The 24,755-nt window shown below is 41.8% G+C and overlaps 1 protein-coding gene across 3 annotated transcripts in view; it reads right to left on the bottom strand.

The window, feature by feature from the left end:
- The window catches only part of LOC125010886 (neural cell adhesion molecule L1-like), a 41,644-nt gene that overhangs the window by 4,088 nt on the left and 12,801 nt on the right, over window positions 1-24,755 (bottom strand). The window contains exons 2-28 of one of the 3 annotated variants that reach the window (XM_047589793.1): window positions 22,471-22,860; window positions 20,461-20,481; window positions 18,651-18,753; window positions 17,026-17,195; window positions 14,820-14,942; window positions 13,747-13,917; window positions 12,917-13,034; window positions 12,354-12,538; window positions 10,145-10,276; window positions 9,367-9,510; window positions 9,152-9,263; window positions 7,650-7,810; window positions 7,363-7,522; window positions 7,034-7,161; window positions 6,864-6,965; window positions 5,809-6,018; window positions 4,688-4,758; window positions 4,370-4,595; window positions 3,725-3,831; window positions 3,153-3,411; window positions 2,908-3,030; window positions 2,510-2,680; window positions 2,286-2,399; window positions 1,941-2,090; window positions 1,715-1,846; window positions 1,551-1,620; window positions 316-327 (exon numbers count right to left, since the gene is read on the bottom strand). In XM_047589793.1, the coding sequence (XP_047445749.1) occupies window positions 316-327; window positions 1,551-1,620; window positions 1,715-1,846; window positions 1,941-2,090; window positions 2,286-2,399; window positions 2,510-2,680; window positions 2,908-3,030; window positions 3,153-3,411; window positions 3,725-3,831; window positions 4,370-4,595; window positions 4,688-4,758; window positions 5,809-6,018; window positions 6,864-6,965; window positions 7,034-7,161; window positions 7,363-7,522; window positions 7,650-7,810; window positions 9,152-9,263; window positions 9,367-9,510; window positions 10,145-10,276; window positions 12,354-12,538; window positions 12,917-13,034; window positions 13,747-13,917; window positions 14,820-14,942; window positions 17,026-17,195; window positions 18,651-18,753; window positions 20,461-20,481; window positions 22,471-22,585 (3,590 nt within the window). In that variant the 5' untranslated portion in view covers window positions 22,586-22,860. The remainder of the gene's footprint in view (window positions 1-315; window positions 328-1,550; window positions 1,621-1,714; window positions 1,847-1,940; window positions 2,091-2,285; window positions 2,400-2,509; window positions 2,681-2,907; window positions 3,031-3,152; window positions 3,412-3,724; window positions 3,832-4,369; window positions 4,596-4,687; window positions 4,759-5,808; window positions 6,019-6,863; window positions 6,966-7,033; window positions 7,162-7,362; window positions 7,523-7,649; window positions 7,811-9,151; window positions 9,264-9,366; window positions 9,511-10,144; window positions 10,277-12,353; window positions 12,539-12,916; window positions 13,035-13,746; window positions 13,918-14,819; window positions 14,943-17,025; window positions 17,196-18,650; window positions 18,754-20,460; window positions 20,482-22,470; window positions 22,861-24,755) is intronic. The other 2 variants (XM_047589802.1, XM_047589812.1) reach the window with 2 other exon arrangements.

The raw sequence follows: 24,755 nt of genomic DNA, 5'->3' as shown, positions 1-24,755 counted from the left end.
GTTTAATTGATCCCTGCTTTAATGCAGCACTTTGTGAGCACAAATGGACCCAAATCAAATCCAGTTTCCTGGAGGCAGAAAAACAACCAGTTGTTTGAAAAGATGACCAAAGCCGGACTCGGTGTGATCAGCACTTTGAACATGTCGGTAGAATTCAGATTGATCTTTCGGGTCATGTAAAAACAAGCTGTGTACGTCTCAGAATGATCTGCGTTACTACACGTAACTTTATACATAAATTCTTGGAATTACTTCACAGCTTCAAAACACAAAGCATGTAAGAGTAAGAGTTGAACATCAGGTTAGTATTCTCACCTCTCCAGAGATCTGCAGGCAGAGCATTAAAAGGAGAAAGAAAATGAGATGAAGAAGAAGGAGAGATGGGAGTCGTAAGATCGAACAAAGCAAGCAGCTGAAAATGTTAGTACATGACAAAGAAAAGGACATAATTTGAAGGGTTCATTGCAAAATAAAGGTATTGAAATCTGAAATTAAAAAATGGCTGCACTTTATTTTGAAATGACATATTACGGAATCAGGGATACATTAAGCATCAAGCAGGGCCGGATAAGCAGCTAGAAACTTGGAACACGGAGGAACGGTTTATCAGTGGGTGTGTTAGAGAGAAAATTAATCAGTCAGCTAATGAGTGTCTCCTCTCAAATGCTATGTACTTTTCACCCACAGCTCTGGAGTAGACAATGACTTCTTATAGTGTTAGGCTGTGGTCTGGCTTCCTCTGCTCTCTCTCTCTCTCTTCCACTGAGTGATTGCCTGAGTGAGTGTGTGAGATCGATTAAGGTCAACTCTGCCCTCTCCAAAGGCTTGAGGCTTGGCACCCCTGTGTTTCATCACCTCCTCACATCTTAAGAGCCCTGGTCTTCCATCCACTCATCATCAGATCATTTCCTTCCTGCTAGGACATGTCGGTCCAGTCTTCAGCTTTTCTCATGATTGCTTGCTTATCAGTAATTCTCTTTATCTTGTGCTTCAGATTTCCCTCGAGCCATCCAGCAGCTCTCTCTCTCTGTCTCTGGACTGGAGGATCACTTTCCAACCCACCATTTGCTCATATCTGACACAGACTACTTCTTTCAACTCTGGTTAACACTAAACCCCCTCAGGTGTGGTGTGGTCTGTGTATCAAGAATAATTCAGTAGGGAAATGCCGCCTGGGACCTAAGGGCCACCGATTTAAATAAATAAAAGCTAACAGGAAGAAATTAGTGAGGGTGGAGTGAATAAGCAGTTCCCTTCAGCATCCATGGCTTGTCGTGTTGCTGAGTAATTAACTTAACCCCCCTATTTTGGATGGGTAAACTGCAAAGGTCAAATTTCCAAAAGTGTAAACAAAACCACATCAAATATTCTTCTTCTATATTCCATGTTCCCATTTAACAATGAAACTATTAGCTGCAGATGTCAAAGACACCTCTCTCTTATAAACATGAAACTATAACAGCACATCTGAAACTCCAAATGCTGTTGGAGTTCAAAAAGATCTGGCATCACAGGACAAATTTTTAAAATGTTTTTTTATTAAGACCCACCTGTAATCTCCATAAGCCTCATCTTTCATCGGGCGAGCTTCAGAGTCAACTTTTTCTTCTTGGCCCTTCACTGTAGGGCAAAAATAAAACACCAAACATCAAACTCTGGACTTCACGTTCACTCCTGTATGCCTCAGTGTGTGTGTGTTCAGCTGTGAGAGTACCTGCGTATTTGCCGCCCTTTCTGCGTTTGATGAGACAGAGGATGAGCAGTATCAGCACCAGCAGCACGATGGCGCTGATGAGGCCTATCAACCAGCCTTGGGTGGCGAACCCGCCGGGCATCTCTGACGGTCCTGAGAGAGAGAAGGAAAACGAAATATCTATGACAGAGGGAACCAGGCCTTTATTTTCCTCATACTGGAGACAGGCCTCTTTCTGTGCTCATACCTGGTCCTCCTGTCGAGGCCACGTCTTCCCACTGAGTGACGTTTTGATACATGATCATAAGGTGGTACTCAGTTAGTTGCTCGAGGCCTGTCAGCGAATAGAAACCCTGATGGGAGCTGACCTGCTCTGACTTCTCCCATGGCCCTCCAGCTGTTACACACACACACAAACAAACATTGAGGAATGCGGCAGATTAGTGAAGCTGTATCTCTCCATGTTGACCTCAGAATTATTTCAGCGGAGACGATTCACAGTTCTTTCACTGCTTTCACCTCATGTTCCTTCTTTTTACAAAAAAAGTTAAAGCATTTCCCCTTTTCTCTCTTGCCTCCATTTTTCTCTTACCACTCTTCCTCAGGCAGCGGATGTAGAAGCTGTGGTCTCGGCCCCGCTCTCCGGGCACCCAGCTCAGGTTGAGTGATGTCATTCCAATCGCTACGCTGACATTTGTTGGAGGAACTAGGAGGAGAGGAATGCAGATGGAGGTTTCAGAGAAAGTCGAACTGACCGTTTGAAAGCACCTGGCTGCATTGGAAAAAAGAATAGGAGACGAGTCAGTGCAGCTTCACCTCCGTCGAGCAGGGTGGCGGCCCTCACTGTGATGGGAGGCCCGTCTCCACTGGCAGTGCGTGCTATCACGCTGAAGTTGTAATGGCTATTGGGGTCCAGAGATTCATATGCAGTTTGTGTCTTCGTGGGATCAGGGAAGAACTCCATCTTCACGTCTTTCTTCTCATCCTCTGCAGATGAAACACAAACCAGTGAATACTTCTTATTTCTAAATAATTTCTATTTATTTGACAGCTACGGTGTCGGCAGTTTAACATATTTTGCTCCCTTCATTTGTTGCAATAGTTATAGTTGAATGTGTCATGTTTATTTCACTGCAGCTGGAACTTGTGTGTATTCCGTATTCAAATCTGCATGTATCTTTAAAACGTACACTTATTCTCATAAAAGAGCTCACCCTTTTGGTACTGCACCAGGTATCCCAGCAGTATGCCGTTAGTTTCACGTGGAGGGGTCCAGTGGAGGATCAGTGACTTCTCGGATGGGCTTTCAAATCGAAGAGATGCAGGAGGACCAGGAGCTACACAGACACACACAGAAGGTTAGATATGTCCACTAGAAAAAATTGGAAGCACTAATGCATTTGTCCATGCAGAAGGATGATTATAACTGGAACTTGGCCACAGAATAGCATAGACTCACCTCCTTCTGGGGTGTTAAAGGAATGAGACACTGAGGGAGGGCTCTCCCCCTTGCTGTTGAAGGCAGTGATCACCACATCATATTTAGAAAACAGTCGCAGACCAGTCAGTTCCTCTGAGGTCTTTGCGCCATCAACCACCACCATCCAGTTATCCTTGTACTCCTTGGTCCCTCTGCTGTCTCTCTCGTCCTCATGGTGCTGTGGTCTGAGTGACCTCCGACTCCGTCCTTTCTGAAGACCTAACCACCTGATGTAGATCTGTTGAAGCCACAGACAAATTTAGAAGTGCAGTGTGTCTTCAGCTTGGCTGCAACCAACGCTGCAATGATCAGTCAAGGCAGGAAAATACACAGATTTTTGGAGGACACCCAAATCTCTGCCAGATATTTTTAGCTTTGTACCGGAATAAAATGTGAAAAAATTGATCTCATTTTAAATATTTTTGAGCTAGAACTTTTTTCCAAGAAATGCAACTGTATATTGCTTCTAAGCCTCATTGGCTAAGTAGCCTTGTGGTCGTGACATCTGTGGTAGTAGATGAACTCCCCACCAAATCAATAATAACTGGTACCTTGTATCCTAGCAGCAGACCTCGGACCTTCTGAGCTTCGTTCCACCTAACTATGACTGTGCTGTTCATCACGGTGGTTGAAACTCCAGTGGGCGCCTCCTCTGGCACTGAAAGAAGGAGTACAGAGAGGATTGCACAGGATGGACTCATCATGGTTTCATCAGGAATAACAACAAGGAAGGATTTAACATAACAGCAGTATATTTGCACTTGTTGCATTCCAAGCTCTTTTTCTGTGGATGGCCCTATGTCAAGTTAGTATGCTTCATTACTATATGTTTTATTCTATAAGTTTGACTTTATGAACTGCTGCTGTGGAGGAAGAAGAGCTGGTTGCCAAGAACAACCTGCAGGTATAGTTTTCCACATTACCTGTCTATCTACCCTGGAACTACATGCATACTAAGATATTTCAAATATAAAACCTACAATTCCACAATGCAAGAAATAACTATTTATCAGTGATAGTGTTGACAAGACACAGTTGAGGTGTGGCATGGGTCTGGGAATCCATCACTCATGGCAGTTTTTGACCTTTGACCTCAAGACATTTTCCCAACATAAACCAAATGCTGAGAGCAGGTCAGATCTCACTCTGCAGTCTGCTCTCAACCATGAACACACATATAAGCAAAGCACACATACTGTCTTCTCCGGAGTGTCCAGTGGCGACCTCTGGTTCCGGTCCAGCTCCCATTACATTGGCAGCCTGGACTCTGATCTCAAATGGTTTGTACGTTCCTGTGTTGTTTACAATGAATGGCGGGGACTGTGCGTTGCCAGTCGACCACTGTAGGTTTGTTACATCAGCCTCCCGATAGAACACCTTGTAATAAAAACCCTCGCCATTGTGGAAATGCTTGTCCATCTCCTGCAAACGCAACAGAAAAATGAATTTGGGTCGCGCATGTGAGCATTTTAGACGGCGCTCACGTGCACGTGGGTGCAGGCTGAAGTACTCACATCCCAGGTAATGATCAGTGTCCCTGGCTCTGAGGGGGCGCTGCGAACACCAGTGGGGCTGTTGTCGGGAGCTGAAGGGAGATGAAGTGGGAGAAAGACATAAAAAAAACTTAACTTAGTTTAGCACTAAGACAAGAAGCAGGGAGTCCAAAGCTAACTTTGCTTTGTTTAATTGAACTGTAAAAACAACACGTTGTTCACCAGCTCAAACACAGAGGATACTAAAATTCAGATTCAAAGCAACCACACCCTAGTTATGCATACATTTAATGCTTTGATTTACTTTAAACATGTAAGGTGTATAAAAAGGTTCTGTGTACAGATGTCATGAATGGAGACATGAGGTACGAACAGGTTGGAAACATGTGTATTTATATTTTAAAGTTGGACGTTTTAACCATTGTCTGTATGGAGGTCTGTGGAGATTGACTCACTTTTGGAGGCAACCTCAAGCGGTCATTTGGAGAATTGTTGTTTTTGGCACATCTGCGCTGGGTTCATACAAATAAATAATTGATCGTACATGGGGAAATTCATTCTGTTGATCCTTTTTTTTCATTCACACAGTAGTACGTACACTCGGATCAGTGGGTGGCCACCTGTGCTTGCTCAAGGCACCAGTGCCATGGATGTGGGGGGTGCCCACCTCTGACCCTTTGGCTGTAAAAGCTGTTTCTCTAACAAGAGCTCCTAAAAGATGCTGACTTAGTAGGGGATAACTTTCGGCCCTCAGCCTCTGGGTTACGGGCCCATACATTTCCCCACTACGCCACCCTGCTACATACCCAAGATGGAGCTTAAACCCACAGTAACTGCCAGTGGCCAGTGCCTCATCCATTATGCCATTAGGGCAACCTCAGAGGTTGCTACATAGTCTAAAACGCAATGCCAATAAAATGAAATGTTCAGCAGATGATACAGCAAAGCAAAAAAGATGTGACTTTATTTTCTGCATTTATTGCTCATTCATCCATTGAGCCAAGCTGCAGCTGCTGTGCCTGGCTGTGTTGAATGAAGCTATAGTATGTGGATATGGTGAATGCTTGGACTAGAAGAGATCAAGAATTATCCACTGCCTGTTGTTTTTTAATTATTATTATTATCTTTACAGTGCAACGTACCAGCTTGTGGTGTTTTGTGTCTTTCTGAGTGATTGCTGGGGTTACTTCGGCCGTGCTTGTTGACGGCGACGACCCGGAAATGGTAGATGGAGAAGGGGCGAAGTGTCAGCTCTACATGGTCGAAGTCCCCGGTCACTCTCTTCAATTCCTCCCACCTTGATTTCCCTGTCTCCGTGTGTTGCTGCTCCTCCCGGGCCTCGACAATGAACTCTGAAAGGACATTAGTTATGGATGGCTTCTGAACAAACCAGAATATCTTGTTGTTTTTGGGCATTAAATTGCATGAACTGGAAAAACAAAGGCTATTATCGTATCAGCGTATTTGCTCAGAGTGCAGAATTATCTATTTAAATATGCAGGTGGAAACTAGTTAGGAAGAAACATCAGTTTGAAGGTAAGAGACACAGTTACTTTGGCTCTTAAATGAATACTCGAACAAGATCTGTTCATACCACTTGACTTTTCTTTTCATTCATTTGGTTAAAAATTCTTTAATTTGCATATGTAGGAACAATATTCCACCTCTTGTGGAATGTGTTTGCTCAGATTCTATGATTAATATCACCCTCCTTAGATGAGACTCAGAGCGCTTTCCTGTATCTTTGCACTCATCCAGTTGCTTCCATCAGCGGCGGAGTTGTCAATAAATGCCAGGGCATTTACTTCCATTAGCATGCCCAAACCACACCACAAGCTCCACCATGCTTACCAGCTGAAGTGGTGCTTTTGGCTCATGAGTTGCATATTATTGTTTTACTGTTTGGTAGTGTTTGTGAAATGCTGCCTTGTTTCTCAGTTTCTGAGACTTAGCAGGAGTTTACACCTTCAGCTGAATCCTCAGATCAATCATAAACTGTTCTTCATTCCCACTGGAGAGAATTCATTACTTGCTGTGTCCTATTAAGAGGTTGTTTTCTTTCAGCTCGACTGCATTTTTTCTTCTTCTTTTTGTTAATGAATTGTGTTAGAATAACACTGCTTGGTGATAACAGGTGATACACAAATTCAAAGCATGGCCATACAGCGTATTGTATGAATGTGTGTGTATTCAGTACCTGTGATGGGGCTGTTGTGTGGGGATCCTGGGGTCCAGCTGAGAGTCAAACTGTGGTCCTCAATATTAGATAGAGATAAATGGCTGGGAGGGTCCGGTGGTGCTGAGGGCCCAACAGAAAACGGTTAGTGCTAAACAGAAACACAGACACACACACACACAGTGACATACCTTCCACAGTGATGGATCCCACGGCATTCACATGGTCCAGTCCAGTGATGACCTCGCAGGAGTACTGTGCGGTGTCGTCTGACTGGATGTTTGTCACTTTTAACGCATTATTCTCCAACATAGTGTACCTACACACATGCACAGAAGTGTAAGGACAATCTATGGCAAACCTAGAGTATTTTGTGTTACTTTAACAATATGTTAGTGTGTGATTTTCCATTTCCCCATTAAAAGCCGTTTAAGAAAACAAAGGGGCGGGATTGTGATGTTGCTCTGTTTAAATGTGCTTCAGTTTTGGGGTGGAAAGAAACATCACAATGTGTGTTTACTTGTCATCTAATGACGACTCCAGGAGCTTGTGTCCGTCTTTCTTCCAGACAACCTGGTAGTCGTGCAGCCGAGGATCTCTGTAGAAATGACAGTCCAGCTGAGCGCTGGCTCCTCTGAGAACACGGATGTCCTGAGGACCCGTCAATATAACAGTCCGATCTGATGAAAGGGGAAAATACAATCAGGGCACATTCACCTCTCATCTGAATAAACCATCATTGTTTTTTTTGTTTGTTTTTTTTTTTTACTGGCGATTGCCTTCCACAAAGCTACATGTGTGACTCACTAAAGACTTCCAGGTTGGCAGTGATAGAGATGTTGGAGTTTTTGATATAACAGTTGTACTCTCCACTGTCAGCGTAGCTGACGTTGGAAAGCTCAACTGTCCCATTGGTCAACAGGGAGACACGAGGGTCGGACAGCAGAGGAACCATGTCCTCATTCTCCCTGCAAACAACACACACACAAAGACGGTAAACATATAGATCCTTACATACATTAAACAGTATCAATGCACCTCTGGCTCTCCTGAGTCTCTCAGGATTCACTCCAACCTCAGATACACAGAAATAAATACCACAACAACAGAACAACTCGATCAATGCAAGAGTGTTTCCTGGCTGATTAGTGAATGGATGATAGACTGAAGGAGATCAATAAATGATGAGACAGGAGGGAAAAAGGCAATATCAGTGTGGAGTAATGGATAAGGCTGTAAAATTGACATTCACTCACTTAGAAAAAGCACATTTTGCAAATTTTCAGATCTATATATGAAAAACAAAAAATAAATATAACCCAGCACTCAAATATATATCTTTGTTAAAAAAAATAAATAAATAAAAACAGGATTTTGAATATCAAAATAAACTTTAAGGGTAACATATTTCTGCACTTAAAAGAGAGCACTGAATTTCAGTAAATTTTGCCCCTGAACCTTTGCTTCAGTAAGATTTTGAATGCAGGACATTTACTAGTAAACAGAAATCTTCAGAGTGTCGCAGAGCCACGTTCACTTTAGTAAAAGTTCTTCACACTTTTTTCACATTTGGAGATATATTAAAGTATTAAAGAAGACATATCTGTACTGTTAGTGGTCTGAGTAGTAAGTGTATATAATACTCTATTAGAAATGTGTATATATTTGTGCATAAAAACACACAAAGAGCTACTTTATGGCTGACTGCAGCTGTCTGATGTCCTGCTTGCTGCCCTGTTAGTCCAGACATGGGTGTGGTCAGGTCCTGTATGGGGCGCTGCAAGAGCTACAGAGGCGTTTCTGTCAATGCGACCACACGAGGGCGCCGCTTCATCCAAAGTGGAGACCAAGATGGACTCGAGAGAAACTAGTCACCATTGTTTAGTGCCAGATAATTTCAGACGGATGCCATGCACAGAGCTAAATTGATTATACAAACAAACCTTGAATTTGAAGTTTCAAATCCTATTTTTTCAAAACATATGTAGTACAGTACAATGCAGTCAAAAATAAACTGCCTACCACTAACCCACATTAGACACAAAAGCACATTGAAACTATTTAAACTGCTCTAATACAAATCCTGCATTCAATATCCACTTAAGCAGAAGTACAGATGTCTGTCTATGTAAAATATGTCTTTAATACGAAAAGTAAAAACCCCTTTTCTGCTGAGAAATGTCCTTTTATATTTTTAAAATATTACTTGATTATTATTAGTCTACAAATATCATTTAAAAACCTTTGAAAGATGTACTTTCCCTGGTTACAGTGAATATTTTCAGAGATTCATACTGTGTGTATCTCACCATGTAATGTGTGGTCGCGGGGAACCAAAAGATTCACAGTGCAGCTGGATGTGTCCGCCTTCAATGACTTTGTACACCACCCCGTCAGAGGACAGGATCTGAGGAGGGAGCTCTGACAGGCACAAGCACCACTGATCACTAATCAATCACATGTTAGAAGTAGAAGCAGTCTGGGCAGACAGAGAGGAAAGTGAGACACTGGACTGTGTACATACTGACGACGTGGAGGAAGGTGTTGAGGAGGATGGAGCCGTGCACGTTGCTGGCTTCACACTGATACACAGCATTGTCGGCCAGTTCAACGTCCCTCAGTATCAACACGCCGCCTGAAATGCTCCGACGAGGTTCATCGTCAACGTCTGCATCGAGGGTGAGAAAGAAGAGGGGGAGGTGGGGAGGAGGTGAAGAGGGTCACAAAAGGAGTTTGGGGGCTGAACAGTTGGACAATAATGTGAGTTTGTCAAACAGAAACAAACTGAGACAATGTTTAACCAAGAAACAGCAGCTGGTCCACAGCCTGACCTCCATCCACTTCCTGCTCCAGCTACAATACATTTACAGCCTCTTTTTCCGCCCAGCTCTTTCTCTGTTTTTCTTTCTTTCTTTCTTAGTTCCTTCATTACTACTATCTTCCTTCCTCTGCTCAATCCTTTCTCCCTTTCTTCCTTCTTAGGAGGGAACTTTCCCTGGGAGTTAATCAAGCATCTGAGTTCATCTGACCCAAAGTTTCCTCCCTAATTCATTCGAGTTAAGAGGCTCTCTGTAATAGTGGACAGATGGACTGCCTGGAGCCAGGAAATGGTCACTCGCTTCCCTGAAATCTATCTGTGTCCATCAAGCTTTAATATAATGATCCAGTGAAACTTAGAGAGAATCGAAGGGAGAGATGGGTGGCGATGAGTGGCCCAGCTATTTAAGTTATTTAAATATTCAAAAGAATAATGAACTTCCCAGTGGTCCACAAAGATCACAGTAGATCAATCAGAAACATACCTGACAGCAGCTCGCCGTTGATTCTCCAGGTGATGGTGGGGGTCGGGATGCCTTCAGCCTGACAGTCCAGACGAACTGTTTCCCCAAGAGCATACTGCAGGTTCTGGGGCTCCTTCACCCAGTAAGGAGCCGCTTCAAAAACAAACACACACACAAAAAAAAAAAAAACATTTGACAAGTGAATCATAAAATCTAATTATATTTTAATAAAACCAGGAAAGAAAGCAACAAAGCTGAAGCAAAGCCATGAACAGTAAGCAGTCAGCGGCATCTCTAATACATCTTTGACCAATGTACTCTAGAGCATCAACACAGATATGCATCTGTAAAAGTATGATGTTTTATAAATAGAGTCATGAATAGGCCTTTTCCTGGCAGACATTATGACTTAAGGATGAAACTAATTAGTCTAACAATAATTTGATCGAGTGCTCCACTAAGTCCTTTTTTTTATAACTTTGTCATGCCAATATGTCTGCCAGGACATGTGTATTACTCAGAAATAAATGAGGCCTGTGAGATTAATAAGGATAGTCACATAAAAGTCATAATCATAAAGTGCCAAGAATATACAAGGAGTCACTGGTTAGTGGGAGAACAGGCTTAAGTTCAAAATTCCTCTACTAAATGACTACAGTGTTTTCTGGCATATTTGACGATCCAAAATAGGCAGAAAGGTTTCTTTTGACAGACATTTCTTGTCAGATAAATTCATTTAGTGTCCTTCTAAACAATTGTGCTGGAATCTACGATCGTAACATTTTCAGTCAGTTGAAGAAATATTCTCCATATAGACGTAACCACTGTCACAGTGGTGGTAAAAAAGTTTTTGGACACCCTAAAAATTTTATCACAAAATATTTGTGGAAAAATCTTGTGCATTAGACAGACACAAACAAATATAAATTACATTTATTTTGTTCATTGTTTACAAGAAAAAAGCAACAAACCTAAATTCTTGACAGTTTCAGTATGTCAGTTCTCAACATTGTTGGTATCAAAGTCAACAAATAACAGAGAATGTTTTCAAAACTGAACAAATTAAATAAACTATCACATCATCAAATGAATATTTAGTTCTCCTGCCAATAGCAGCAGTAGAGCTCTAATCCTGGCTGGCATGTTGCCCACGAGCCTTTTACACTGTTGAGGTGTAATCTTGTCCCAATCTTCTTGAATAACTACTTTTAATTCTTCTAAATTCCTTGGTTTGTATTTTGAAACAGACCTTTTGATAATCCACCACATTTTCAGTGGGACTCATGTCTGGGGATTGAGGTGACCACTCTAAGACCTGGATACTGAGCTCCTGCAGCCAAGTTCTTCTGGTCCTGGATGTGTGGCAAGGAGCACTATCTTGTTGAAACATCCAGTTTCGATCTCAATGGAACAGAGCATGTGTAAAAGGGAGAATGTGGGTTTGGAGAATGGCACAATATTTGGCAAAGTTCAATGTGTCATCACAAATAGAGAGATGACCAACTCCATCAGCACTCATTCATCCCCAAACCATGATACTCCCTCCACCAGTTTCGACAGTAGGTACTGTACATGCTGGAGATAACTGTAGATAACTGGACTCATCTAACCACAGAATCTTCTTCCAATTCCTGACTGTCCAGTTCTTATGTGCTTGGGCCCAACTATGCCAGACTAACCTCTGTCTCTCATTGATCAGGGGCTTCTTGACAGCCTTGTAGGACCTTAAACCATGATCTAAATGTTGACCACGTACAGCGTGGGTGGAACACTGGACACCAATTTGATTTGACCACTACTGTTGGAGCTCCTGTGATGTTATTCAGCGGTGTTCCCTGCACATGCGGGAATCAGTGCATCACTTTCATATGTATTTTTATGAAGTTTTTAGTGGCTGTTTTAGGATTTGTTTAGTATTTTGTCTGTCTTGATTCCATCTTAAGCTCTTTTGCAGCACTGGAAACGCACATTTGATTTGAAAATGGTATTTTTCTCCATTTCACAACTAGCAAACTAAAGTCCCCCAACTCCATGTTTTTCAGCTGTTGCTGCTCCCTGTCTGGACTGTCAACACAATCAAAGATTTACTGCCTTTGTTTTTAGTCTTTGTTCAAAGTTCAGTATTTTGTGGATGGTCGTCTTTACAACAGTGTCCTTTTTATATTAATTTATATTACTCAGATGATGACACAGAGCAAAGGAGCACGTCTCTTTGTGCTGAGCAGCCTACCTTCCACAGTGATTGTGAAGGTGTGTGTAGCGACGCCGTATACGTTGGTGGCTTCACATGCGTACTCCCCATCATCATCCTGAGTGATGCTGGCAAAGTGAAGCCGGTGGTTATAGTTGATCGTCTTACCAGTTGTTTCTTCCAGACTACCATCCTTCTTTCTCCATTCCACCTTGGGCGTTGGTCTGCAGAGAAGGAAAAGAAAAGCACAGAAATGGGCAGAGAAAGAATAGATCAGGCAATCTGAGGTGCTTTGGAGGAAATCAGATGATATTATTCAGGATGTAAAAAAGGATGTAAAGTCCATTTGTTGTCATGGAGAAGGACTCCCATGAGATAAAATGATTAGCAGCTGTTTATTTGCCGCTCAACCTCTTGGTTTATGGATGTCTGCTTCAACTTGTTCAACAAGTTCTTCAACTTGCAGACATCCGAACTCATTATAAGGGACTAAGGGTATGACTCAAAATGTATAAAAGGTGGAAGAGATGTAATCATGGACAGCATGTCCATGCTGCATGTGCTGCACGCACTTCTAAACAAACACACACTGAGATCCTTACAGGCCTTTGGGGATACATTCAAGGTTGACACTGAGACCCCTGAGAGCAAACACTGAGCTGTGGGAGGGGTTGGTGGGACGCAAGAGGTGGGGCTTTCTGCCGTGACTGACATCGTTACCTGTCGAGGGGAAGAGAAAGAAAGAGCAAGAGACAGCGTATGGAATCAATAGACATAGAAGTGTAATTTGTGGCGCACATAAAACTGAGGTGTTATATCAGTATAGTATAGTACTGAATCAGATATACTTTTATAAACATGCTATAAATTGAGCAGTGGCCTTATACTGGAGGTGTAAGGTTTGAAAGTGTGGGTGCGGGAAGCAGGAAGGGTCTAATGAATTAAGTTGCATCATGGGAAATGAAGGAACCTGAGTATTGAGTATACAGATGTACCTGTTAGTCAGGCTATACGGTAGCTGCCTATGCTACTTCAATTTTCTGTCTATCTTTATGATTTAAGATGTTCATCCCTTCTGTAGTTCCTTCTATTTGCAAAAGCAATGACAAAGCGAACTGAAGCTATTCTCTTGTGTGACATTTGTTTGGCTTCCTTCATTTCGTCATTAGTATCTACTTTTGCAAAAATATTTTAATTAAAGTAGGTCAGCATTTGCTTTAAAGAGCTGAATCATTCACTAGGAAGAAACATGTATCTAATGCATAAAACTCTTCACAACAATTTTATAAAATCTGGCCTGTAGCACATTGACTTTCACCCACTTCAGTGCATGCACAGAGTTCTGTTAATTGCAGAGACCTTTATTTTCTTCAGTAAGTTTTTTTTTTTAAATGTGTGTTTAGTTTTCCATCTCATATGTGTGTGCACTCACTGGGCGTCACCGTGAGTGTAACAGAAGTCGCAGGGAGAATAGTCATGGCCGCTTTGTACTGGGCGTGGCAGATGTAGTCGTCTCTGCTGTCATTCTTCAGGACATTGGCAAAGTACAAGTTCCCATCGAGGCCGATTGTCACTCGGTCGTTCTGTGCGAAGTGAACCATTCCTGAGAGGAACAACAGAGCCAGGAGAATTAGATTACAGCAAAGGCAACAGGGTAAAGACCAAACAAAGCAGAAATATTAAAACTGGAAGATGGATTTTTTATTTTTTTTTATTTTAAGTGCCATGGACAGAGTACTACCACAAAAGGAAAAGACATTTTTTTAACCTGTTTGAACTGTGTCATGACTATAGTGTGAGTTAAAAAAAAAACTGAAGAAAGATTTAGTTTTGTTTGCGCATCATCTCTCATCACCACCGACTACTTTAAATGTGTTAAATGGTGTCCAGCCTAATTGGTGCAACCCATGCATCTGGTGCAAATGAACACATAAACACATAAGACACTTAAGGGGCATGTTCTGACCTGGCCTGAGAGGACCAGACAGCATCGAAAATATAAATAGCAAACATCAGAGTAAGCTTTATCAGCTGTCCATACATGCCTCTAATTGTAAACAGTAACTCACGCTCCACCCAGAGACACTTGTCTCGCCATGGGAAGGCTGGTGACGGTGTAACTCTCTTTAGTTGACTTCAGTATTGAGTTTCAAGTATGCGACTTAAACTAAACAGACAATTTAAAAGGTTCTACTTCATCAGGATGAGACACAAAATGAGAAAGACAGGGGAGGACATGGAATGAGAAAAAAAAAAAGTCCAGAAGCATTAGCTGACAGTGCTGCATTCATTAGTCTGAGTGGAAATCGCCTGCAATGCAGTGCAGTGATGCAAATCCATCCACCAGGACTCTGAGCTTTAAATAATTCTCTACAGCGACATCAAATCTAGTGACTTCCAGAGGCAGCTTGCTGAGAGACATGGTGACTGGACAACAAACAGGTACAAAGTGTCTGTCTGTCACACAGACAGAAAACATCATGTCACAATGACAGGCAGACTCACCTACGTCCATCCAGTGGAGGGCCGGAGGACTCTTGCTTTTAGGAGGGTGGCAGGGCAGGATGATGCTGTCTCCCTCGTGAGCAGTCTTGAATACTTTCTGTTGTTTCTGAAGGACTGGTTGAGCTGAAACACAAACCGACAGAATATAAGCTTAGAGGAACTTCACATATTTCAGTGCAACATCTTGACATATTTCACGTTGAACTGATTTAAGATGATCGCCTCTCGCTTCAGTTTGATTCTGTAAAGAAAAGAAGGCTGCGCTGCATTTACTTTGCCCCAGAACAATTTTGCTAAGGAAGCAGCGGATGATGCAGCAAAACACTGCAGGGAGTCTGCAATGAGTCAGAACTCCTTCTTAGGTGAGGCCAGCTCATTTTTATGGCAACACAACTCAAGGTGATTCACATAAAACAGGAAAAGAGACACAAGACAACATAAGAAGACATGAAACAGAAGATTACTTCATGGTTTTCTTATATACTCATCTCTGTTTTTTCTGTCTGTAATGGTATGGTGCACACATCCACCACGGTTTGTGGATGTGCAAAAGTACGTTAAATCATAACTGATTTTTTTTTTGTTTACAAATCCACCAGACACAGAGCAATATCAGTTTCAGTTTCCATCAAGTCCAACCTCCCCCCTCTTTTAGTTCTGATTTTAGTCTCTGCCAACTCCTGAGGGACATATGTGGCTATTTATCAGTACTATGTTCACCAGCTGGTTGCTGGTTACTGACTGTGGCCGTAGGTCTGCTGTTTGCTCACAGAGCTGATGGAGCAGTGAATAATATTTCTCAGTGGGTCCCCTACACGTACTGATCAGGCAAGCTTTAAAGCTTTAAACTAATTCTAAATAATAAACCAAAAGTTACCATTTGCCATCACACAATCTGCACCAGGCACCAGGCTTCCCCCTATCCTGATCATTTATGTTAAATAATGTTTTTCCATATTTCCATATATATATTTTAAATATCTATAACCTTAAACTACAGTATTATTGATCAGTTATGAATTTTAACCTGTGTAAGGCAATTAACATGAATAAATAAATAAAATAAAAAGATTCATAATCAAACATTATGAATGTTGGTTGAGGCTAGCCCTTTGCCCCGAGCAGTGCCTACAGTTTTAGTCTTAGTTTAGCCTCCACCAAAAAGCTACTGCTGAGTGCACACTATCTCTGGGTGTATCAGCATATTTTAAAATTCCTGTTTCCTTCCCATTTCAGTGCAGAGGAACATGCAGCCCTGCATGTTGCTGCTGAGAAATGCTAGTGAGTGCAGTAGTTCAGGTAGACACAGTAATCCTCACAATCTCCTTTCTGTTATTTCCAGAATCAGTCTGACCCACACAGTTAGCTTCATAACTCGTTCATTGTTCTGTCCTCACCACTCGTCTGCATAGCCTACTCTAGCATTAGTAACATTTTACTTCAAGGCCAATGGTGCGTGGCTCTTTCAGATCTTGTTTTGTGGGAACTGCTATGTTTGAGGTCCATGCCTGTCTCTCACTGTGCCTGTCATCCTGACCCATTAGACCACTGCCCACTCCCACTTGTTTTGTTCTGAGCCATATTTGAGACTGAGCCATATTTAGTTAATGTTTCATCAACTATCAGTTATTAGATTTAAGTGGAGTAAGGCTGCTGTGACTGTTTTAGCATTCTGGTTTACACTGGATTTAATTTAGGTTTATTTATTTTATTGAGATATATCACCTCTTTTATACACATTTTTTACAGTCTTGTTTGTTGCTTTGTCAATTTACTGACCAACAAAAACATAAACTGTTCCACGGCCTTAATCGAGCAGACTCACCAACGTAACCTGAGACTTTAACAGAGACGAATACTCTCCTCCCCTATCGGTGACCAGTGTGTGTTTATCGGAGGTTGAACACGGTCAGGTGAAACACTGACTTCCCAGCACTGCCTCATCCTTGGCAACCCCTATGCACCCTCCCGACCAAGTGATGTCACAGCTCTGTTTCCAGGAAATGGTTGCCACGGTAACAAGAGATGAGCGAGCAGAACAGGTGGCCCCAGTCAACCTCACTGACTCAGTGAAGTGTGTCTTACTGTATATCCCTCATAGCATTTCATTCACGTTAGATCCATGAATCAGCACGTGTGAAGGCCACAGTGCGGAGTGTATTTGTGTTTACAGTCCACGGTATATATGTGATTGCGTGTGACTCACACTCAATGATGATTTTTACGGTTTGCGTCATGGCGGTCCCCAGGGTGTTGGAAGCGTAACACTTGTAGTACCCTTCGTACCAGTCCAGGGACTTATTCAGATCCTGGTCTTGCAGCGTCCCGAATCCTTTACGCTCCAACACAGGCGTCCCATCCTTCACCCAGCGGAAACTGTAGCCAGAGGAGACAACACATTTTAAACACAATATAACAGCAACAAATGCTTTAAAATGGCATAGAGTACTCATGGAGTGCTGGATTTGTTTATCCTCTGAAGCTGTGTCGGCATGCTAAGAAGAAGTTCATTAAAACAATAACGTACAGTAGCTGATTTTTGTTTTTTTTAGAATCTGTGCATGCTTTTTTAATCAATGCTTGTATCCATGGGTTCACCTGTGACTAACTCCTGATTGTAGAAATAGTTTCTTTGTGTAGTCAGGCTACAGAAACATGCTTCAGAGATTCTGACTTGCAGGGCAGCTAGATCTTTATCTCACACAACACTCAACCTTGATTCAACCTCTGTGTTTGTGGCTGATTTATAGGGAAGTACTCACTGCTACGAGTGCCTTTTATGCACCAAAAAAACTTGTTCTCTTCTCGTTTTTTTTTAAAACTTAAATGTGACTACGTCAGTTTAAAGCCGAGGAGCTTTCTGTGAGAAGAACCTCTGGAGGCTGTGAAACTGGGACGAAAACAGTTTGACATTTTCATTCGACTTATTGATCTGACTGCAGGGCTTCAGGGTAATAAACATTTATGGCTCCTCATGTGAAGGCTATATTAGTAGTACTGTTGTCTGATGATGGTAACATTCCTGAAACACGTCAGAACATTGTGTCTAAAGCAACATTGTTGTTGTCTGGACACTGTCTTGTGAGCATTTCTCTAAAAGGCAGTCAGAAGAGGTGGATTACAAATCATTTTGAAGGAACATAGTTAACAGGAGAGCTGAAGGTCTCACAGACTGTACATCCAGCTCTGATAGTTTGAGGTCACTGACAGAGTTTTGAATGTATCAGTGGAAGGTGAATGCTGCAAACGGAGTGATATAACACTGACGAAAAACCTTCACTTCCACCTACTGTAGTTCTCTGAGGATGTTCAGTTTTTGTGAAACAAACCTGTCTTCAGCCTGGAGATAATTTGTACCTCTTCTGCAGCCCTTCTCCACCATGGCTGGGAGTCATTCGTGAATTGCTGGTCATTGTGAACTCATTAATGTATCGTTTGAGGTGTCTGGCAATGCAAAATATTTGCGCCCCTAAAGGGGGATTGAACTTAAAAATAAATCGTAAAAGACAGTTGATCTAAAATAATAAAAGATGATCTTGACTTAAATAAAGAAGCAGGTAGTGGGGTGGAGAGAGAGGGAGAGAGGAGGGGGACTGAGGAGAGGCAGAAAGGGGTGGGAGGTATGGAAAAGACAAAGAGAAACGGAAAAGCAGAGATAATTTTGTTTTCGCTGTAATTTCATTAGAAGAAAATTTATCGCCATGCCAACAAAAGGCCAGACGGAGGAAGAGGACGAACATCAAATTTGTCCTCTGCGCTGCATATTGCGTAAACACACACACACACACACACATTGACTTAGTGACACACAGGTCTGGCTGGAGTACATACGTGGGTGTCGGGTTTCCAGACGCCTCACAAGGCAGATTGATGTCCTCTCGAGAAAAGGCTGTGAACGATTTTGGCGTCTCTGTCAGCAACGGAGGCTGTGGCACTGAACACAGACACACACACACACAGTAATGAAATCCTCTTTGGTGTACAAGTGATTGTATAACAGAGCTGAGGGAAACAAACCAACAAGTATAAATAGTGTCAGAGATTGAAAATCTCACACACCCAGCGTACAGCACAGACATACCCAAATAAATGATTCAGCAAATGTAACAGCAAATGTCAGCAACCATTGTGTCTGTAGTGATAATCATGATAATCAATGATCAAATCAAGCCCCTAAATGGAAAGATTTTTCTTCATCAGGTGGCTAGACTAATCTGCTAGGACTAACAAATGAATATTACGTTGGCTGAATAAGTGGAAACAGCAATGTGCATTTGAAAACAGTTTCCTGCCAACTCAGTCTATTATGCAATAGAGTGAGTAAGCACTTACTGGAAATCAGTTTGTCTTACGTTTGCAAAATATGATACAAGTAAAGCTTCTATGACAAAAAGCAAAAACAAGCAAAAAATAAAGCACTTTAGTGTCTACATCAGAGTAAAATGGCATTTCAGCTTTGTGTCGTGATCAATCTGAAAATCTGTGGTCGGTGTAAAAAAACATGCACAGTGATGCTTCACATATATTGAAAAAAGAGTGCTGAGATTTCAGCAATGATAACCACCACACATGGATTATATGCATTATTAGTTATTTATTTAGTGACTCATACAGGTGACACAGATTTTATTTGTGTTGAACTACTTCTCACAACCTGCCAATGTGTTTCACCTGCATGTTATTGACAGCAACAAAAATACCATCTTTAATTTTAATTATTTGAAATATTTATCCATAAAATTGTTTCTGTAATTGGTTAATTAAATCATAAATGTGGTAAATTGTCGATCAGAAAGCATAACACATTTAACAGACTGTTTAAATTGTTATCCATTACTCTCGCCCAATTGTTTGTTAGAAGATCTAGATGAACGTATGAGCAGTCAATAATGTTTGATTTCTAGATTAGATGTAATGATTCCAGTCATATATGATAGATAAAGTCATGATCCAGAAGAGGCTGGAAAAGGCTTCTTATAGTGTTGCTATTTTCAGTTGTGACTGTTATCGTGTTAAAGGAATATTCTTTCTGACATTTTGTTAAGTACACTTTGTTAAAGTTAGATGTGGACATAATTAAAGGATTCATCAATCAGTTCATTTGACCTTTGCATAAATCCAGGCAGTTTCCCATTTTCAGTTTCAATGCTAAGCCTTTATATTTACTGTATGGCCATACTGTATATAGTAATACTTATTCCCATCTGGCACCTAGCAAAAAAATACTGGATGTTACTTGAATTTTAGTTTTAATATAGAAAGGTGCATAATTCATGTAGTTCTGGAGAAGCACACAAGTAGGAGAAACATTATTATTTCTCCCTGAGGGCGATATCATATTTTTAACTTTCCTGTCAGTGAGGAAAAGAACAGCCCAGGCAAAGGAATATTCTGCTGTGATCGCTTTAACTTAACTAGTCCCTGTCTATGAGGACATTGTAATCAGGCGCTGGCGAGCAGGTCTTCACATTCTGCAGAGACAGATGACGGTAAAACTGATTGGACTGATGGACTCTGTCAAAGATGACAGGTTTGTGGGAATGAACTGACGTAAGTGGTCCAGAGCACACACACACACACACACACACACACACACACACACACACACTTCTTCATTGCTTCCACAAGGAGTGTCACTTACTGTCATGGTCATGCATTTTATCTGTTTGTCCACACGAAAGCAGTGAGAGGAGAGCAGAGAGGAAACAGACAAGGTTAAACATGTACCAACACTGTAGGTTTAATCAGCTGATGAAGACGTGTGATGCTGTCTCCAGAGCCGGAGCATTTATTTGATTATGATAACCAACGGCATTAATGACTCGTCTAAAGGATTCGCCTTCCTCTTGGTTTTCCGACTCAGACTCATTGGCGTCCTGTATCAGTTTCCATCTTTCCTCTCTCCATATTTCTCCCTGCATCTTTCTGCTCATCTCGGCTCATCTCTTCACCTTCCACATCCTTCAGCATCACTCCAATTCCACATCTTCTTTCTGTCCCTCTCTTCTCCACTCTGTCTCTTCCTCTCTAGCTCTTTCTGCCACACCCAGTAGAGGAGGTCGTTTACTGAAGGTCGAGCTGAACCTGATTCCTGCTCTCTTCCGCTCTTCCTCTCCTCTGGGACCTTCAGGGCTGAACCTGCTGACCTTTGAACCTAACCCCTGGGAACACAGGTCATTCTAATCTGATTGTGTGGATTAGTTTATTTAGGTTTGTGCTTATGTGGATGTGTTTAAATTGTCCCCTTTGTCAGGGCTGCATTTGCTTATTTTTCAAGAAACAAAGAACAGAACAAACGAAAGGACATGCAAGAAGAAGAAAATAATTCATTCATTTCCAAATGTTGTGAAAATATTAAACAGTTGTCATGGACAGCAGCTTGCTATCATTTAAAAAAAAAACTTGAGGAAAAATTAAAGTTCTGACTTAACCAGAGAGGTAAATGGTGTATGTGTGTGTGGCACATTAGAATAAGTTTGATTTGTTTACCCACAATGACTTAGCAGGGCGTGGAGGTTAAACATGATTATATATTACTAATATACTGTTTCTCTTTGCGTTCCTTTATATTTGCTTTAGGTCATATGTCACAAAATAATATGACTAATAAAAGAAGAGTCCTGTGTCTTTATGGCTGTGACGTGTGAATGCATGTAGGGATGATAAATGGGATGAGCTATTCTGAGCACCTTTGGTTTCAGTAGTAAAACTTCCGTTCCTTCTCTCATACACTGAATTAGCTCAATGAGATTTGGGGCACTGGCGAGGGAACGCTTGTAGTGAATGCTTGAACAGGAATGAAACTCTGGGGGTTGAATCAAATAATGAACAGCTCCTTTTCTTTGATAAGAATTAGGACAAGCCATAAAAACGGAAGCTGAGAAATCAGCTGAGACTCCCAGAGAGGCATTGGTGAAGAGCACTTAATCGAAGAGTTACAAAGCCAATTTTAAAGCATTCTGACTCTGACACACCTCTTAATTTTTGTGTCTCAATAGCATCAGTGGCCAAAACATGAAAAAATTAAGACATCGGGCTATGTGACTGCTGCCTTGTCCGGGGGCATCCTGTGTGTCTGTGTTAAGCGAGTCGTGAAGTGGGAGGAGCAATTTCAGCACCAGTGGCTCTAGACTGTAAAAAACATATTCACTTTGGCTCTAGGAAGGTGGGTTCAAGCTTGTGTACATACATTTTTCAGGGGAGACGTTAACGACTGGAGCGATTCAGTAACTCAGTTTGAAATGCAGTCATATGAGCCACCAATGGCTGAGACGCAGTAAACGTCGCCGTGTTCAGAAAACACAATCTGCAGCCTAAATTGACTCACATTTAAATTCACAGCTGTGACCCGCTTCCTCACCATAGCAACAGCAGCCAAGGCCCGTGGGTATTGTAGTATTTAGACCTGTCCCTAATGTCAAAATGCTAGATAAAACATGGCTCCATCTGGGAGAGTGTTGTTTCTGCATGTGTTCTGTAACAATATAGATAACGTTTAAAGGAAAACCAATCCCTGAACCAGCGGCCCCTCTCACTTATATTAACATCTCCAGCGCAATGAGATTGGAACGAGTTCAAACTATGTCTGAAACAAGCATCTCCGTGAAGTCATATTTCTGATAATGTGTGTGGACGGGGGCACAGTACTCACATGTTTTGGGGATGTGGATAGCTCCTTGAGCAAACAGAGGCAGGAGGAGGATCAGGGGGAGGGCGGAGCACCACAGCCCCCTATAGCCCATCCACCGACGCTGTGACACACACATCTCTCAATGTCCCATCAAAAGTGATGCAAGACACCCACACGCTCATCAACGCATAAAAAAAAAAAGCGCACACACACACACACCCTCCCACCTTATGCACCAAACCAGACACACACTCCAGGGACCTCCCAGACCCTCTGGAGAGCGGAGAGGAGTAAACAACAGTGTGCTTTAAGTTGGTGGGTGTGTGTGTTTCTTTCACAGTCCAAAGTGAGTGACTGAGTGAAGCTCCCGTCTCGCTCTGTCAGATCCACAATCCCTTCTTCAGCGGCCGACTGTGGAGGGGAGGAGAAAGAAAGGAGACGAAGGAGGGAGGATTGACCCCGAGAACAAAGGAGGGATCAGGGGGGAGGAAGGGAGGGCACATGGGATAGGAAGAGAGGGAAAAAGAAAGCAAAGAGATCATTAATTTCACCAAAGATAAGTCAACAAACAAGAACAAATGTTATAATATATTCCAAAGTGGAAATTTGACTTAATGTTGACCTACAAATAAAAGAAATCACAATTAACCTGGCGGTGTGCATGGGAATGAAAATTATAATTACATGTAAATACAATTTGAATATTTTTTAAATAAACAAACATTTCAGTCAAAAACGCCTCTCTCTGTGTCTTTGCCTCATTAAAGGAAAGTGGGTAAGGTCATCCTGATAAAGCCAAGATCAGATCAAAGCAGCAGGAAACATCTCCTCTACTAATGACATTACAAAGAGAGAGTGTGTGTATGAGTGTGTGTTTCTGCCACACTGACTGCATTTCCATTCATCTAAACATCTTCTCTTTTGTCCCAAGCTGGTGACTGAACACTGACCCGTGACAGCAGGAGTGTTGGGTGGGGGGAGACACAGATGGATCAGGCCTTCTCCCTTTTGTTCCCTCATATTGCTGCCTCATCACACGGCCAAAAACCTTGCAACTCCAAGTTTGGACGTTTTCATGTTTTTCCTTGAAGGGGGGGGGGTTACCCTCCTTACACCCCGTCTCGGGTTAATCTTTGAAATGAGCTTATGAAATTCTTTCAAAATCCGCTCTGCATTTTAAAGACTCACCGTCGCGCTAAAAATAACCAACTGTGCCACTTCAGATCCCTTGAAATCAGACTCCATTTATGGAAAGACAAAGCACGCATGAAATAAATTCAAGGAGTTCCCTCAGATAAACCAAAAAAACAAAGACAGACTTTGCAAAAGTCAGTGGGGACCATTAACCATCAACCATAACAAGTACATGTTTCCTTTATTTGGTTGAGGCAAGACGTATAACTGATGTACTTCATTTCGCATTCTAGCTGTTCCATGAGGCTAAATTACTGCTGACTGATGTTCAATACCACTGACTTCCTTTCCGATCTGATACTGAGTTAAATTCAGGCTGGTATCGGCAATATCGATTCGATAAGACATCAGAGTAATTTGTTTATTTATTTTAAACTCAGAAGTATATTGAGGTAGTGGCTTCGTTTACTATATAGCCAAACTAATACAACGACGGAGAAAACACACAGAGGACACAATCATACAACATGTGTGAAAATGCTGTTTCTAACACTAACACAAAGTAAATTACTTTTTAACTATTAAGAAATACAATAAAAAGAAAACTTGCATCTTAATTCTGACACTGTGCTCTCCTCTTCTCTCCTCATCATAAATGCCTCTTATTCTGTGTTGCTGATTAACCTGAGGGTTTTCACAAGGTTTGTTGTGTTGCCACAAGTCAATAGTTTAGTTACTTTCCACTGTGTTCCTACATTACCTCAAATCACTGGTACCTGGTATCGGAAGTATCACACATCACGAGTGGTTAGCTGGTATTATAGATATATCATAATCATATCTTAGATTAGCATGCTAACATGCTAACATTTGTGGACAGATGTCAACAAATTAAACTGTTGACCTGGTGATGGTACAAGAATAAAAGTTTATGGATCACAACAGTCATTCAGTAATATTGCATTGTCAGAGAACCATGAATATGTACAGAAGACACTAACCCTCGAACCCTCTAAAAAACTTCACTTGCAGAATTCCTAAAAAGTGGTTGTGAATCTCGACCATTTCGACAATATCTAATCTAGTTCAGAAAGGATCAGAGAGGTGGAGTGTGAATGCCCCTAAGGCCGGTGGGTGGCCTCTAGGAGGACCCTGTCACCAAAAGCTGCCAC

Source organism: Mugil cephalus, chromosome 1 (assembly GCF_022458985.1).
Source record: "Mugil cephalus isolate CIBA_MC_2020 chromosome 1, CIBA_Mcephalus_1.1, whole genome shotgun sequence".
Taxonomy (NCBI): Eukaryota; Metazoa; Chordata; class Actinopteri; order Mugiliformes; family Mugilidae; genus Mugil; species Mugil cephalus.
The sequence above is the reverse complement of the archived record's forward strand: the minus strand, read 5'-3'. Positions and strand labels throughout refer to the sequence as shown.